General features: G+C 40.8%; 1 protein-coding gene across 2 annotated transcripts in view; it reads left to right on the forward strand.

Annotated features, from left to right (window-relative positions):
• Nucleotides 1–210: 210 nt before the first annotated feature.
• HS6ST3 (heparan sulfate 6-O-sulfotransferase 3) overlaps nucleotides 211–14,139 on the forward strand; it is a 279,799-nt gene continuing 265,870 nt past the window's right edge. For both annotated transcript variants that reach the window (XR_014955948.1, XM_021530300.4), the window contains exon 1: nucleotides 211–1,031. Coding sequence is in view for 1 of the 2 variants with exons in the window: in XM_021530300.4 (XP_021385975.1) it covers nucleotides 499–1,031 (533 nt within the window). In the remaining variant the exon portion in view is untranslated. The remainder of the gene's footprint in view (nucleotides 1,032–14,139) is intronic.

Consider the following 14,139-nt stretch of genomic DNA (forward strand, 5'->3'; position numbering starts at 1 on the left):
GCCGGTCCCGGTCCGGTACCTGGAGGGGAGCGCGGGGCGGCTCCCCCCGCCCCCGCCGTGCCGCCGCGCGCTCCCATTGGCGGCAGGGCCGGCGTGCTGGGCCCGCCCATTGGCTGGCTGGGCGGCCGGCCCGGCCGCGATTGGCCGGCGGGCGGGGGCGGGGCGCGCCCCGCCGGGAGCCGGGCGCTGTGTTTGGGCTGGAGTAGCGGCGGAGCGGGCTCGGGAGTGGAGCTGCGCGGCCGGCGCCGGGCAGCGCGGTCCGGCACGGCGCTCGGCGCCCAGCCCCAGCCTCAGCGGCGGGCGCGGGATGGCCGCCTCGGGCGGAGAGCGGCACGGCGCGCTGGGCTGAGCGGAGCGAGCCGCGGTCGCCCGCCTGCCAGGACCATGCCGTCGGGAAGGGAGCCGTGCGCCCCTCGGCTGCGGGCTCCGAGCTGGGCGGCCGCCCCGGCAGCGGCCGGCAGCGCCTGATCCCGCCCCGCGTTGCCCTCGCGCACCGCCATGGACGAGCGCTTCAACAGGTGGCTGCTGCCGCCGCTGCTGGCGCTGCTCTTCCTGCTCATCGTCTACCAGTACGTGTCGCCCGCCTGCCCCGGCGCCGCCTGCCCCCGCCGCCCGCCGGCCTCCGCCGCCCGCCGCGAGGGGGGCCCGGAGGAGCGGGAGGAGGAGGAGGAGGCGGCGGCGATGCCGCGGCTGGCGGCCAAGTTCCCGTTCGCCCGGGGGGAGTTGTGCCGGCGGGTGCGGTTCGACATGAGGGGCCGCGACGTGATCGTCTTCCTCCACATCCAGAAGACGGGCGGCACCACCTTCGGGAGGCACCTGGTGCGCAACATCCACCTGGAGCAGCCCTGCTACTGCCGGGCCGGGCAGAAGAAGTGCGCCTGCCACCGTCCGGGCGGCGACAAGGACACCTGGCTCTTCTCCCGCTTCTCCACCGGCTGGAGCTGCGGGCTGCACGCCGACTGGACCGAGCTCACCAGCTGCGTGCCCGCCGCCATGGAGCGCCGCGGCTGCGCCGGCAACCGCACCCTCAGGTCAGTGCCTGCTTTCCAGATGCTCCGAATCACAGCCTGCCTTCCCCCGCGCCCTGGCAGCAGGTCCCGCTCCCCGGCCCCTGGGCGGGAATTGTCCGCTGCCGTCCTCAATTAGAAACAAACGGCAGGGCAAGGCTGGTGTTCCGGGGGAGGTTCTGCTGTGGGCTCTTGCCTTCCCGGTGTGTTACCGGTGATGCTTTTTCGCTTTGTCAAATTCGTGCCGATTCCATGCAGCGCGCGCGCAGCTGCCTTTGTTAGCGCGAGAGAAACTCCGCTCGTGCTCCCGCAAGTTTCTCCTGTTTGTCCTTCAGAAACTTGCCTTTAACAAATCACTACGCTTTTCTGCAGCCAGAAGAGTGCCTCTGCAGAATCTGATGGATCGTTGCAGCTGCGGAATGTTGTGACTAGCGGAGTTCGAAGTATCCAGCAGCCCTTAAACTCTCTTTCACCCGTGTTTCGCGTTGGCACATAGGCAGGGTCTGTGCTTCCCGTGCTGTCCTGGCCGCTCGCTCTCCGTGCCCGCTCAAAGTCGGGAGACCATGCGTGGCAGGCTCTGTGCAGGGGACATGGTGCTGGCAAAAATCGCACTGTGAATGTCCCTTTGGTGACCTGATGACAGTGGAAAAGGGAATTCTGTGTGCATGCTCCTCTCTGCATGTTGTAGTGTGGTTTTGTTTGGTCTTGTGAAAGGTCTTCCCTGTTCTATACATGGAATGGTCAGATGGGCAATCTCTCTTGATAAGAGATACCTCTTGGTCATGCATTAAGTTTTAGTCTTTGTTCTGATTTATTCACCCTTCAGTCATTTTATTCAAGCTAGCATTAGAATCTGTCTCTATTTGTTTGATTGATTTTGGACATGTGTATTAAGTAGTTGTGAGTTGAATTCACACTTAAACCTCTGCACTTTAATACTTGTAACTTCAACTCTGTAAAATATTAAGGGATATATAGGAAGAATACCTTTTTTAAAAGTTATGTAGTTTGACAGCTACCTTATGTTTTTTCATTTCAGTATCCCTCTTGATTTCATGAGTCCACAAACTTTAAATTTTAAGTAGAATCAATTCCACATTGTGGTTTGTATCTTGTCACTTAACATGTATACTCCGTGACATTCATGGGCGCATTTTCACAGGGTTTATTCATCAAGACAATAGTGTTGATTATTGTTGTTGTTGAACAATTTGAAGGTTATTTGATGTGAACATTAAAGGCCCTCCCATGCAGCAAATCTAGTTGCATTTGGAAAGACTGCAATCAGGATAATTTGAATTTATTGTAGATGGTTTTGGACTTGGGCTGTACTTGCAAAATACTGTTAAATTTTTTTTTTCATAAAATTGTATTAATTCCCTTTAGCTGAATATGAAGTGTATGTATTTGCTGATGGAAGAGAAATGCTATGAATGTCTTCAAGGACAAAATAATTTGGTGGTAGCTGTAGAGCTTTAAGGAGTATTCAAAAAACTTGCAATGTAAAAGGGAGGAGAGGAGTAAGAGTAATACTTGTAAAAATGTCTGAAAATACATAGTCTGCCAGTGAAATCCACTTTTTCTCTCTCATGAAGAATATTAGTGGGTAAACAGTTGAGTGCTAAATTCAGTTGCAAAGATTACAAATGGGCAATAAAATTAGAGTAGTGGCTTCAGTACTATTACAGAAAAACATTCTTGTATTAGGTAAATTTCAAACTTCAAGTTGAACTACACAGCCAGTCGTAGTGGTTATTCAGTTCATAGTAATTTTACTGAAAAAAGACATGTAGTGATACTTTACTATTACAGGTGAATACTGTTTTCTGATTTTTTTGGTTACTGATTTTGTTTAACTAGTGGATTATTTAGCTAATGTAAGATTGTACTTCTTGATTTGTCTTTACATAAATGAGGAAAGCGCTGTGAATAATTTATTGCATTGTTCTAATACTCGTTCATTCTTGTGTTATAACCTGTGCTAGGAGACACCTTTACATTTTTCCCTTTGTTTTGTCATTATAACCATGTAGCTTGACTTCTGCTTCTCAAGGAACTCTGAAAGCAATCAAATAACCCTGAAGTATGGATTATCTCTGCTGTGAATGTCTTTGCTCCTGGTGAAATTGGAATCAAGCCCAAGCTACTTTGCTGTACTATTAGAGGCATACATCTAAGTATTTTTTTAATGTCTGAATGGAGAATTGAGGAGACTGAATACCTAAAATAGGCAAGAAACGAGCATACGAGTCTAATGTAAAGCATACTTTTAATATTTTTAAGTATTTTAGACTTTAAAACTTCTGCGTGTATTTGAAACACTAGACTTCCTTGAATAGCTCAACTTTTCTGCCTTCCAGCTGTGGTGTCAGGAAATTGATTAAATACCTGACAATGGATTTTCTTTGAGGCTAGAAGGACAAACTTTTACAGATCTGCTACCAAGGTGTTTGATCTCCTGTGCCATATATTTGATGCAGCGAAGGTGTTCTGTGAATTTCAGATTTTTTGTTTGTTTCTTCACTAGCAGATGTTAATATAACCTGTTCTTTCAGATCCCTATATATGCAGTCTGTCTTCTACTACATGGAGGCAATAAAGGATTTTTAGTGTACGATAGTGAAAATTTGTTTCTTAGAGGGCTAAAAAGAGTGTAAGCTAGATTAAGTCCTGCCTTGAAACACAAATCTTGAGAAGATTTAATGAAGAAACTATAATTAGAATTCATAGGGGAAGGGGCTAACTGATAAGGAGTGGATGGTCATGGTAAAGGTCCTGGAAGACCTGTGGAGCACAACCTCTCCTCAGTGTTTTTCTTTCATTAACAGCGTGTTTAAATCACGTTAGGGTTTTGAAGAGAATTTGTCTTAGACTTTCCTCTTCCTAATGTTGGAGTTTTGAAGTCTCAGGTTCCAAGACAGAACATGGGGCAAAAACTGATGTTGTGCTCCAGAAATCTGAACTTCTTTAAGCCCAAGTGCCAGCATGGACTTTTGCCTCTGTGGGACTTAATGGTATGGTGTGTCTTGTCCCAGCTTAAGTATGAAAAGTTGGTAACATTAAATGCTACTGTGAAGTTGTTGAACTGTCTCTTTTGTTAGAAAACAAAGTAATTCTTTTGAATGACGTTACTTTTAAAAACAACCAAACCAAGACAAGAACTGTAGACATAATTTCTTCAAACATTTGCATATGTTTTCGTTTTCAGGATGTGATATTTTCTGCTAAAATACCTGTTTTAAGTGTCTACGGAGGCAAGCTATTAGTTTTCCATACTAATGTGTAGCTTTCACCTTTACAAAAGATACTATCTGGATAGTGCTTTTTTTTTTAAATGAAAACATTTATTTTTAAAGAAACAGTCTTTTATGTGCTTACATCACCCTCTGTGGAAACCGTTGAAATTGGTGATGCTTGTGTTCAGCTCCACCCCTGGAACCTGGCTTTCCTTCATAGGTGCCAAGAAGCTGACACTGTGGAATCTTAGCCAACACTGCTTGAGGAAAGAATGGGAAGAGAAATGTTGTGAGATGTCTAACCTGTTATGCCAGGGAAGAGTTGGTGTCAAGTCTGAGTGACATTAGGTTGCCTCTGCAGACAGTGGGGAGAAATAGAATAACACAGGCAGCCCTTTTAATGGTCTCAGACATGTCTGAGACCTGCTGAATTGTCTTCTGGAGGGCCAGTTCTTCCATTCACTGATAACAAGGGAAAGACTAGAGTAGTGAATTGAGACTTTGTGTCTAAAACTAGAGAAGAAGAGTTCCACATCTAATATTGCAGAGAAATTGTCCAAACCGATTGTCTGCCTCTGTTAGGTTACCAGGTACTCCTTGGGGTGTGAGGTAGGGCTTGCTTTGCCTCTCTGCTCTATGGAGGAAGGGTTGAGACAACCTGAGTGCTCCTGATCAAGGCACTTCTTATCCCTTGCTGATAATGCCTGCAGTATAATTAATAATTATTCATTATTGTTTATTTGAAGTTTGATTAAACTAGGAAGGCAATATTTTAAACTACACACTTGAAAGAACACTCTATAGAAAGTTTTGTCTAATTTTCTAATATGAAACAGTGAAATCAGTCAAGTTGTGTAAACCCTGTAAGTTTTATTGTTAATACAGTTTAGTCTCCAAAACTATTGATTTTCATTAATTCACCTCCATTATACTCTTTATTTCCTTGTCCTTTTTGACTTACCATATGTTACATTTTTCTATGGAGGTGTAATTCAGCAGTAAAACCATGAGTCCTGAAATGGGAAAAGTTGCATAGAAAATATTAGTAGAATTCCTTTTCCTTCTTTTGCATTCCTTTATTTGACTATTGTGTGTTTTTGAAGTTCTAGATAAAATAAAAAATAAGACAGACTCTGATCTTTGCGGGCATGGTAACTGATCATCACAAAAATGTAAGAGTGTTAATTAAAAAATAGGACTATGCTGAAGGTAGTGGAGAGAAGAGAATAAAAAGTCACAAAAATTTAAACTAAAAAAAAGCAAATTCTTAATTGTACCTTAGTATCTTCTACAGAAATGAGTGCTGGAGCCAGTAAATTCTGTATAGTTTTTTTAAATAAATGTAAGGAACAAGAAAGGCCAAACAATTTCCTGTGCTCCTGCTAGTGACTGTGGGTTTTTTACTTCCTTACCTGTCTCCAGTGTAATCTGCTCAAGGGTTTCATTGTCCTTAAAATTGAAAAGTGGTGTTGTCTTCCCCAAGTGCCTAGTGTGAATCTTGTTAACTTCAATTTTAAGCCCATTGCATCTCCTGTCTTTTGAGAACCTGAGAACAAATCGATCTCGTTTTCTCTGCAGTAGCCTTCTGGGTACTTTGCTTCTTAGGAAGCCCTCTTTCAAGCTTCCCTGCTTAAATAGTAACCAAATCCAATTCACTCTGTCTTTATTGGAAGAACACAAAGAATGGCCTACTCTTTGGATTTGTGTCAGTTGTTTTCTTGAAAAGTAGTGTTTCAGTGGGAGTGCAATATTTTGTCTCTTAAGTGTAGTACAAAATGGACCAGAAAAGATTACTTAGCTTATTCTGAAAGTTGTGCTTCCAGTTGCAAACTCCACTGATATTTGCCATTTTGCAGTTGCCTGACATTGACTGTCAACTTGGGATTTAGACATGATTCATTTTATTATAGACTATTATATTTTCCATTGTCTTTTTGTAGGAGCTTTGTGCTCATCCCTTGTGGATTTTGTTCCCCTTCTGTCAATTTCTTTCATTTGCAAAACTGATTTAAGTTTTTTTCCTTCCTAGCTTTTCATCATTGGCACATTTAGTAAAAATGGTTTTGTTTGCAGCATCCAAGTTGTTGATGCAAACATTGAATAGAATGAAATCCCTTAATAATAAATCTTTTGTTTGTTAACTCTCAGAATTACTTTCCAGGGAGTTCTGCCCTTGCCACATCATAATTCTTTTCCTAGACTGTTTTTTTTTTTTGGCTTATGGGAGTAATTGGAGATTTTGCCTAAAGTTGTCCCTTTTTTTTTTTTTAATCATTTTTTTCCTAATGTTCCTATTTTAAGTCAATTGCTGTATTTTAGAGAAAAATTAGACTGTTTTGATCCAGATTGTTGAGATAGTAATGCTGTATTTTTCTTCTATTTGTTTACAGACAACTTGTCTAGAACTTGTGGCAACAGCTAGCAACTATCCTTAACTACTTTTGTCCTGTATGTGTCACCTGTGAGTTTTCCCCTGTCAGAATAGCAGACAAATGATTGATGTACCAGAACTTTTCTGCATCAAGGTTGTCACAACCCTGAAAAATCTTTCACCCAAAGACAAGTCTTGACTTCAGACTTTTGAAGATACTGCTATAAATCTCAGCAGGTTGCCTACAAAAAATGAGTAGAAATCATGTTTACTGTTAATTGCCAGAAATGATGAAAGAGTGGTCAGCACTATTTCAAATGGGAACAGTTAGTTCTTATTCATCCATCATTGTAATTTATGGATAACTGGAACAGAGTAAGTTTTGAACCAGTAAGGTGCATGCTATGAAAATGATCACCTGAAATGCAGTTCTAGTTGTCTGGAAGAGAATTTAGTTATTTATCCAGGCAAATTTGCCTTTTTCTGCTATTTCTCTCTGGAAAGTAGGCTGTCTAATATGGTTTTCTTTACAACGCAGCAGCTATTCTCTTTTTGTGTGCAGGAGCCAGGCAGAGAAGTCCTGTGGGAGAAGAAAAGAGTGGAAGTGTCAGGAGCATCCCCTAGGGCTGTACAGTGTTGTAAGACATAGCAGCTGTTTTGACTTTCTCATGTTACAATGCTGTTTAGATTTCTATTAATCAGCTACCTAATTTAGCATCCTCTTGAGAAGGGATTGCTTAAATCCTTAGAGAGCATTAGGGTACATATTGGTTTGAGGCAGAATGGGGAAGGTTACTTTGTGAACGGGAAAAGTTGCTGTGGAACCCCATTACATGGATAGAGATCAGATCTGTAGACCCAGCCATTGGCAAAAATAGAAATAAAATTGTAAGCTTGCTTATGGAGGTTTTTTTTGAAAAATCTTTGTGGAGAAGAAAAAAATCTCTGCCAGCTCAGCTCTGGTGATCACAAAGAAGCTGAATGGAAAGCGTAAAAATCTGGTTGAATTGAATGTTTTCTCCCTTTAGGTGTGTTGACAGTTTTCAATGTCTTAACTTCTAAGTAAGCAAGAGTAAAGCTCTTGATTACTTAGAAGTTGAGTAAAGCTCTTACCTACTTAAAAACCTCCCAGATTTTGGTGAAGCTAGGGCAGTGAATTGAGCTTATATATAATGTAAAGCCTCTGCTGCTGTTTGTGCAGAATGAGATCCAATTAGAGCAAGGGGAAATTTGTATTCTTTCATATTTTTAGTATTGCATTCAACTGGCTGCCTATTCTCTGGAAGTATTTATAACCCAATTTTCTATGATGTTGTAATGTTCCCAGTTGCTTCAGAAGGTAACTTTCAGTTCCTTTAAAGCTCTATTATTGCTGAGCAAGGTTTTAAACACTGTGTAGGAGGTTAATTGCATGAATTAAGAGTCTCTTTTGGACAGCCACTAGGTTACAGTTACTCAGCCCCGAAACAACCACTATTTTAAGGGGAAAAACTTAACAGAAGTATTTTGGGATTTTGTTTGAGATGGCATACATCTTCTTTCAGAGAAATTGCTAGAGTAGCAAAATCAGTAACTCTTGAATTACTTATGGTCTCTTACAGGATCAATGCTTGAGATCTCAATATGTCTTGACTGAAAAGGTATAAAATGGCTTCTTGTAATGATAGGACCTATTAGGATTTTGATTCTGTCGTGAAGCTTACACTTAGGTGTACTTCTAAAAAGATTTGGGGTGTGGCCCACAGCTTAAAGTCATTTTAGAAAAAACAGTGTTTAAACTTAATGTCTTAAGCCTCCTTTTTTTTCTTTATTAATTGGTAATTTGTTAGAAAGTGCTATTAGAGCTATTAGTTCTATGTACTAATACACCAATACAGTTATATGTCAGTTGTGAAAGTGACAGGGTCATGCAGGGTGGACTGTGGCTCTGAGTGTTTAAAAACTCAATGGAAATTACAAACATACTGGCATAATAGTGGATGAACTTTGAATGCCATATGAAGAATAATGTTGGGATGGGGAAAGCAATGAGCAGATGCAACTTCAGTTTCCAAAGAACAGAACAAACAATGATATTCCTAATTGACTCGAGAGTATATTTCCTGTTCTGTGAAGCAACTTGATGTTGGTGAGAAGTCTTGCCACATGATGCTCTTTGATACTGGAGGCAAATGGTCCCTTCAGGGGATGTGTGGAAGAGCTGGCATCTCTGAGACCACTTACTTTCTGCAAATAAATTAAATTGAAAATGAGGTCAGTGAAATAAAGCACTTAAAGAAGCACTAATAAAAAAATACAATTTTTTAAATTTCTCATCAATATTATAATTATATCAATGTAAAGAACTTGCTGACTTACAGATTTCCATTTGATTTGTAAGCTGACTTTTGTTTAAGTGCAAATACATTTGTATCTCAGTGTTTGTGTATTTGCATACTTAAAAGTGTCTACTTGCAGTTTTTTACTTTATTTTCACGTATCTTTGCACACAGGCGTTGTCTGAGAATGTGGTGATAGGAGGAATAGCAACTGATGCTGTTTGCTTGAGGAGCTCCTCCAAGGAAGAGAAGAAAGAGGAGAAGCAGTGTGAGCCTTAAATGACAGTGAAGTCTGGAAGAGAGCAGGAGACAGCAGGGAGCAGAAATAACTGCAGTCTTGCAAGGTCAAGGAAGGATCAAAATGATGCAATCTGAAAATTTGGTTTTTTTCCAATACAAATGGTTTAGGATTTAAAGCTCTCCATATGTTCCTTTCAAGCTTGCTGGAAGTGAAAGATACAGAGGTAATGAAAAATTTCAAGTATTAGGTAATATGAGCTCCTGTTTTACATGGGTAGTTTATTTTTAAATAAGTGTTGTAATAGGAGCACCAAATAGTAAATTAAGCTTCTTCAGCTCCAGCAGTGTAAATCCCTAACAGATTTGTCAGATGTTGTTTTCATCCTTTAACTATACTTTAATTTTTAGTGATAGGAGTAGGACCATTATTTTCCAAGAAGTTCCCAATGTAAGTGGTGAATAACTTCTATAACTGCAAAACCTTTGTTTTCATGCCAGAAACACCTCTGTCAGGCTAAAGCTAGGTCATTTCTGTTGCTGAATTAACAAGGTTTTGAGGAGAAGAGTAACTTAATGAAATATTTTATATTGTTTTCTACTACAAGTCATTTGGATTTATTATAGAATTGTGTAGGAAGGGACCACTGTCAGTCATGTAGCTCAAAACCCTGCTTAAAATTAGTCTAACTAGTACGGGTTGTTTTAGGCTATGCCCAGAAACTTTGAGTAACTCCAGGGATGGTGGTGCCACAGGATCTCTGAGCAACTTCTTGCAGTGTTTGGCCACCCTCATGGAAAAAAGAGCTTTTTTCTTCAGCTAGCAGAAATATTCCAGAAATGTTCCATTTTCCAAACTGTGTTGGTTTCTTCCTGTCTTACTGCTGTGTGCATCTAAAAAGAGTCAAGTTGTGACTTTTCAATTTACTCCCAAATGAAAATTGAATAGAGTAATGAGGTCTGGTTGCTGCCTTGTTCCCAGACAGAAAAAGCCTCACTTGGCAACTCTTTATGTGTGTTGTGTCCCAGCCCCTTCATCATCTTGGTGGCTCTCTGCTGACAGCTCCCAATGTACCAAGGTCTACCTTTTATTGGTGAGCTCAAAATCAGACACCTCAATCCAGGTGCTGTCTTACCAGTGCTGACAGGTGGCATGAGGGGAAGTCACTTGCCCCAGCCTGCTTAGTTGCTCCTGCCAGCAGAGTTTGATACTTGGTTAGCCTGCTTCACTTTCCAAGGGTACATTTTGGTGGCTGTTATTCAACTGTGTCCACCACGAGCCCGAGATCTACTGCAGAGCTGTATTGCATGCCCAGCCTGTCTTTGTGGTGTTACTTCACCACAGGAGTGAGTTTTTTCTTTTACATAGAATCATGGAATCATAAAGTGGTTTGGGTTGGAAGGGATATCAGAGATCATCTGGCTCCAATCTGCTTGCCATGGTCAGGGACACCTTCCACTAGAGCAGGTTGTTCAAAGCCCTGTCCAATCTGGCCACGAAAACTTTCAGAGGTAGTCCACTGAGCTTCTCAGTCCTACCACTCTTACAGTAAATCACTTACCATGGTGGATCTTCATGAGTTTCCCATCAACACAGTTCTCCAGCGTGGGGTTACCCCTGAACCTGCTGACTGGTAGACTCTGACCTGGTAGTCTCTGTCCTACCATCCAGGTCATTAATAGGAAGTTTTAAACACCATTGGCATCACTGCCAGTTCTTGAGTGACACTGCAAGTTATCAGCCACCAGTTGGATTTTATATAGTACCCATGTCTCCCCAGCATGCCTCAAATAACACAGTGGGAGACCATGGCAAAGTCCTTGCTGGTGTCAATGCAAACAGCATCCACTGCTCCCAGAGAGTTTGCTCAATCACCTTTCCAGTGTTGGAGATGAGACTCACCAGCCTGTAGTTCCTTGAATCCTTCTTGAAGCTAAGTGTACAGTTTGGTTTTTATTTATGGAAATTGTGAAGAAAGATTACAGCGGAGAAGATGCTGCAACATGAAAAGGTGTTGAAGTAAGTATTTTAACTGTTCCTTGTTCCTCCATTTGAGAATTCCTGGAACAGGCTCAGAAGCTGAATTTATTAAATAAATGAAATATATATGCGACAATTTTTTTTTCACAGTGGACATTGCATTAATTTGTTGGAAGAAACAATTTACTACAGCAATAACTTTTTAAATGGGCTGTGATGCTTCTGTGACATCCAGTGGAAAGTTGGCATTGTACATGTATTATAAAAAATATGTTTCTTTGTACGTTTCTTGTAAGGATGGGATGGTATGTTTCTCTGGTGACTGGGTGGATACATTTTTTCTTATTAAATTAGAACTTTAGTAGGTAAATTAGAACTTTAGTAGGTAAATTAGAACCTGAGTAGCAGTTCAGTAAGTAAGAGGCAGTCACATATTTGTCTTAAATTTTTTTCTATTTCAGGGTATGTTGAGTCAACCATTTCTTCAAATTATTTTTATCCATAAAGCTAACATTTTTATAGTTTCCATATTCATATTGCAGATGGTGTTCTTCAGAGCTCTAACTTCCATCTACAGTGCTAATGTTATTAAACTGTTCACAGTTAAGTGATAGTGTAAAACTTTCTCATGTATTAACATGAAGTAACTTCCCAGAGTTTGTAATGAAAGAACATAACTGTTTTGCCTTTTATCTCCTGAATTATTGGATTGAACTCTCAATATATTATATACAAAAATATTTTATCATATATTATTATATTTTATATTTTATTATATTACATTTTATGTAGTGTATCTTATATACAATAAGATTTTATTGTTCAAGTTTCAAAGCTTCTGTAGGCAACTACAGAATCCAGAAAAAAAAAACAGCAAATACATAGGCAAAGAACTTTGCATTTATTTAAAGTGCATTATAAAGGCTTTACAGTGCCAAGCAGAAAAGATTCAGAAGATGTGATCTCAAATAATTAGTTCCTGTGTGCATCTTTATTTTTTAATGTTTAACACTTTACTTACATTAAGTAAAGGTTTAAGACAGACTTGTGTCACAAGCTTCAGCTCAGTTATGTTAAAGCGGTCATGCCTTTTTGTCAGGCTTTTAAAGCCTGAAAACACCCATTGGAATTATTTCCTCCAAACTGAGAATTTAGTTGCCTAAATGAAAGGAGTAACTGAAATTACTTTTCCTAAACATGTTTCCTTCTTCAGCAAAGTCTTTGTTTTGCTCTCCAGAACCACCTAAATGTATGTTGAATTTTGCAGCACTGCCTCTGACTTGTGCAGATTACTTTTTATCAGGCTATACCTCTTTCCATTTTGATTAAATTGCCAGATACCTGACAATGGGATAAAGAATCCCACTGTGATATGGGTCAGTACCAGCCATCTAAATGGCTGCTGGGCCTTGCAGTAGAGTAATAGGAAAACTGATGGACTGCATCTGACTCACAGGTTGACTGGGAAGCTTAAGTGTGGCCACACAGAGCTGTGGCTTTGATTAGGAGAGTAGTGAGGATGCTGGAAGTTTTATCATTCTTGTTTCATGCTCTACTTGTATTCCCAAATATTATCAGGCAGTGTCAATGAAAATATTAAACATAAACCCAAACAAAATACAAAAAAGGGTGAATTGGGAAGTCTGCATTAGCAAGAGAGTTGTTGGAGTTGCATGGATATTTTAAGCCAAATTGCAAGTTGTGTATCCTTTCAGGAGGTAAATTTATATATATACCTAAAGGATTTACCCATTGTACTGTATATATGGATAGCAGAAGAGCTTAAAAGAACATGGAGAATGTGAAAGATTTATTTTTCACTATCACTTTTTAATCTTTTTTTTCCTGTAAGGATACCTACTACTTCTTGTATTATTCAGGTCACATTCTACATTTCTGATTTACCTTCTTGGCAGCCTGATGTTGCTCACTCTCCCACACTGCTGTCCTTTCTATCTTGCCAGCTCTTTTGCCTTTATGTTTTTCTTGTGTGGCCCACATCCCCTTTGCATTTGTACTTGCTTGCTGTGCATACAGAATGAGCTGGTTGGAGTAGTGCTCCTCTCTGCTCAGTGTGTTCAGCACATTGCAGACTTGAATCAGCTCTTGCGCTTGTCTGCCCGGTCGAAGTTCAGAGTCTTTTAGCAAGAGCTATGAGAATTGACCAGTTTAATCTATCCTAAATTCTTTCTTTTATTGTTCCCTCTTTTCCTAGCAGTACAGAGAAACAAATAAGAAAAATAACTGTCTTTTCCTCCTACCTGAAAAGCCAGGAGATTGAAAAGATGCATTTTTGGATAACTCTGTGTTTCTGTCTTTTCCCTTAAGCTGCTGCTCAGAGGGCTCTTATAATTACTTCCTTTTGATTTTTATTCAGTTTGTTTTGGGATAAAGCATTAAACAATTGCAAGTTGTCTCAATAGCACATGCCCTAGTCTTTTACTTTTGCAATGACTTGGAGAAGAAGGTATTTAAGCTTAGTGTGGACAGTGTTAGCAGGAAAATATTGTGTTTTACCAGTAACAGTCCAATGGCAGTACTGAAACCCAATTCTGCAGTGTGAGACCAGTTTCATCCTGAGGCAGGAGCAGGGTGATGCCTCAGGTTTTAGCTTTTATCTTTTTCAGATTCTGTACTGCTTTACTGTGTAGTTCTGAGCTTCATTTTAGAGGATAGTAAGCTCTCTTACTGAAGGAGTGAAGGCTGACCTAAAACAGGCTAGATGGAGCTAAAGAATAAAGTAGGTATTTATTAGGAGGCCTCAACAGATCCGCCTTGGGCAGCACAAGAGCCCAGCCAGGGCAATAACCCAGGTGAACCCAAAATGGTCACAAAATGAACGACCAGTCACAGAGTCTCACACTTTGATATGCAAATGGACCGGAACTTATAAGAGTTTTTGTCCAATTACACATTTATCCCACGAAGGCTCATTCTTGTTTTTCTCTCTTCAGTCCACCATTTTTAATGCTCTTGGGCCTGAAATTTG

This window comes from Lonchura striata, chromosome 1, assembly GCF_050655825.1.
Source record: "Lonchura striata isolate lonStrDom1 chromosome 1, ASM5065582v1, whole genome shotgun sequence".
NCBI lineage: Eukaryota > Metazoa > Chordata > Aves > Passeriformes > Estrildidae > Lonchura > Lonchura striata.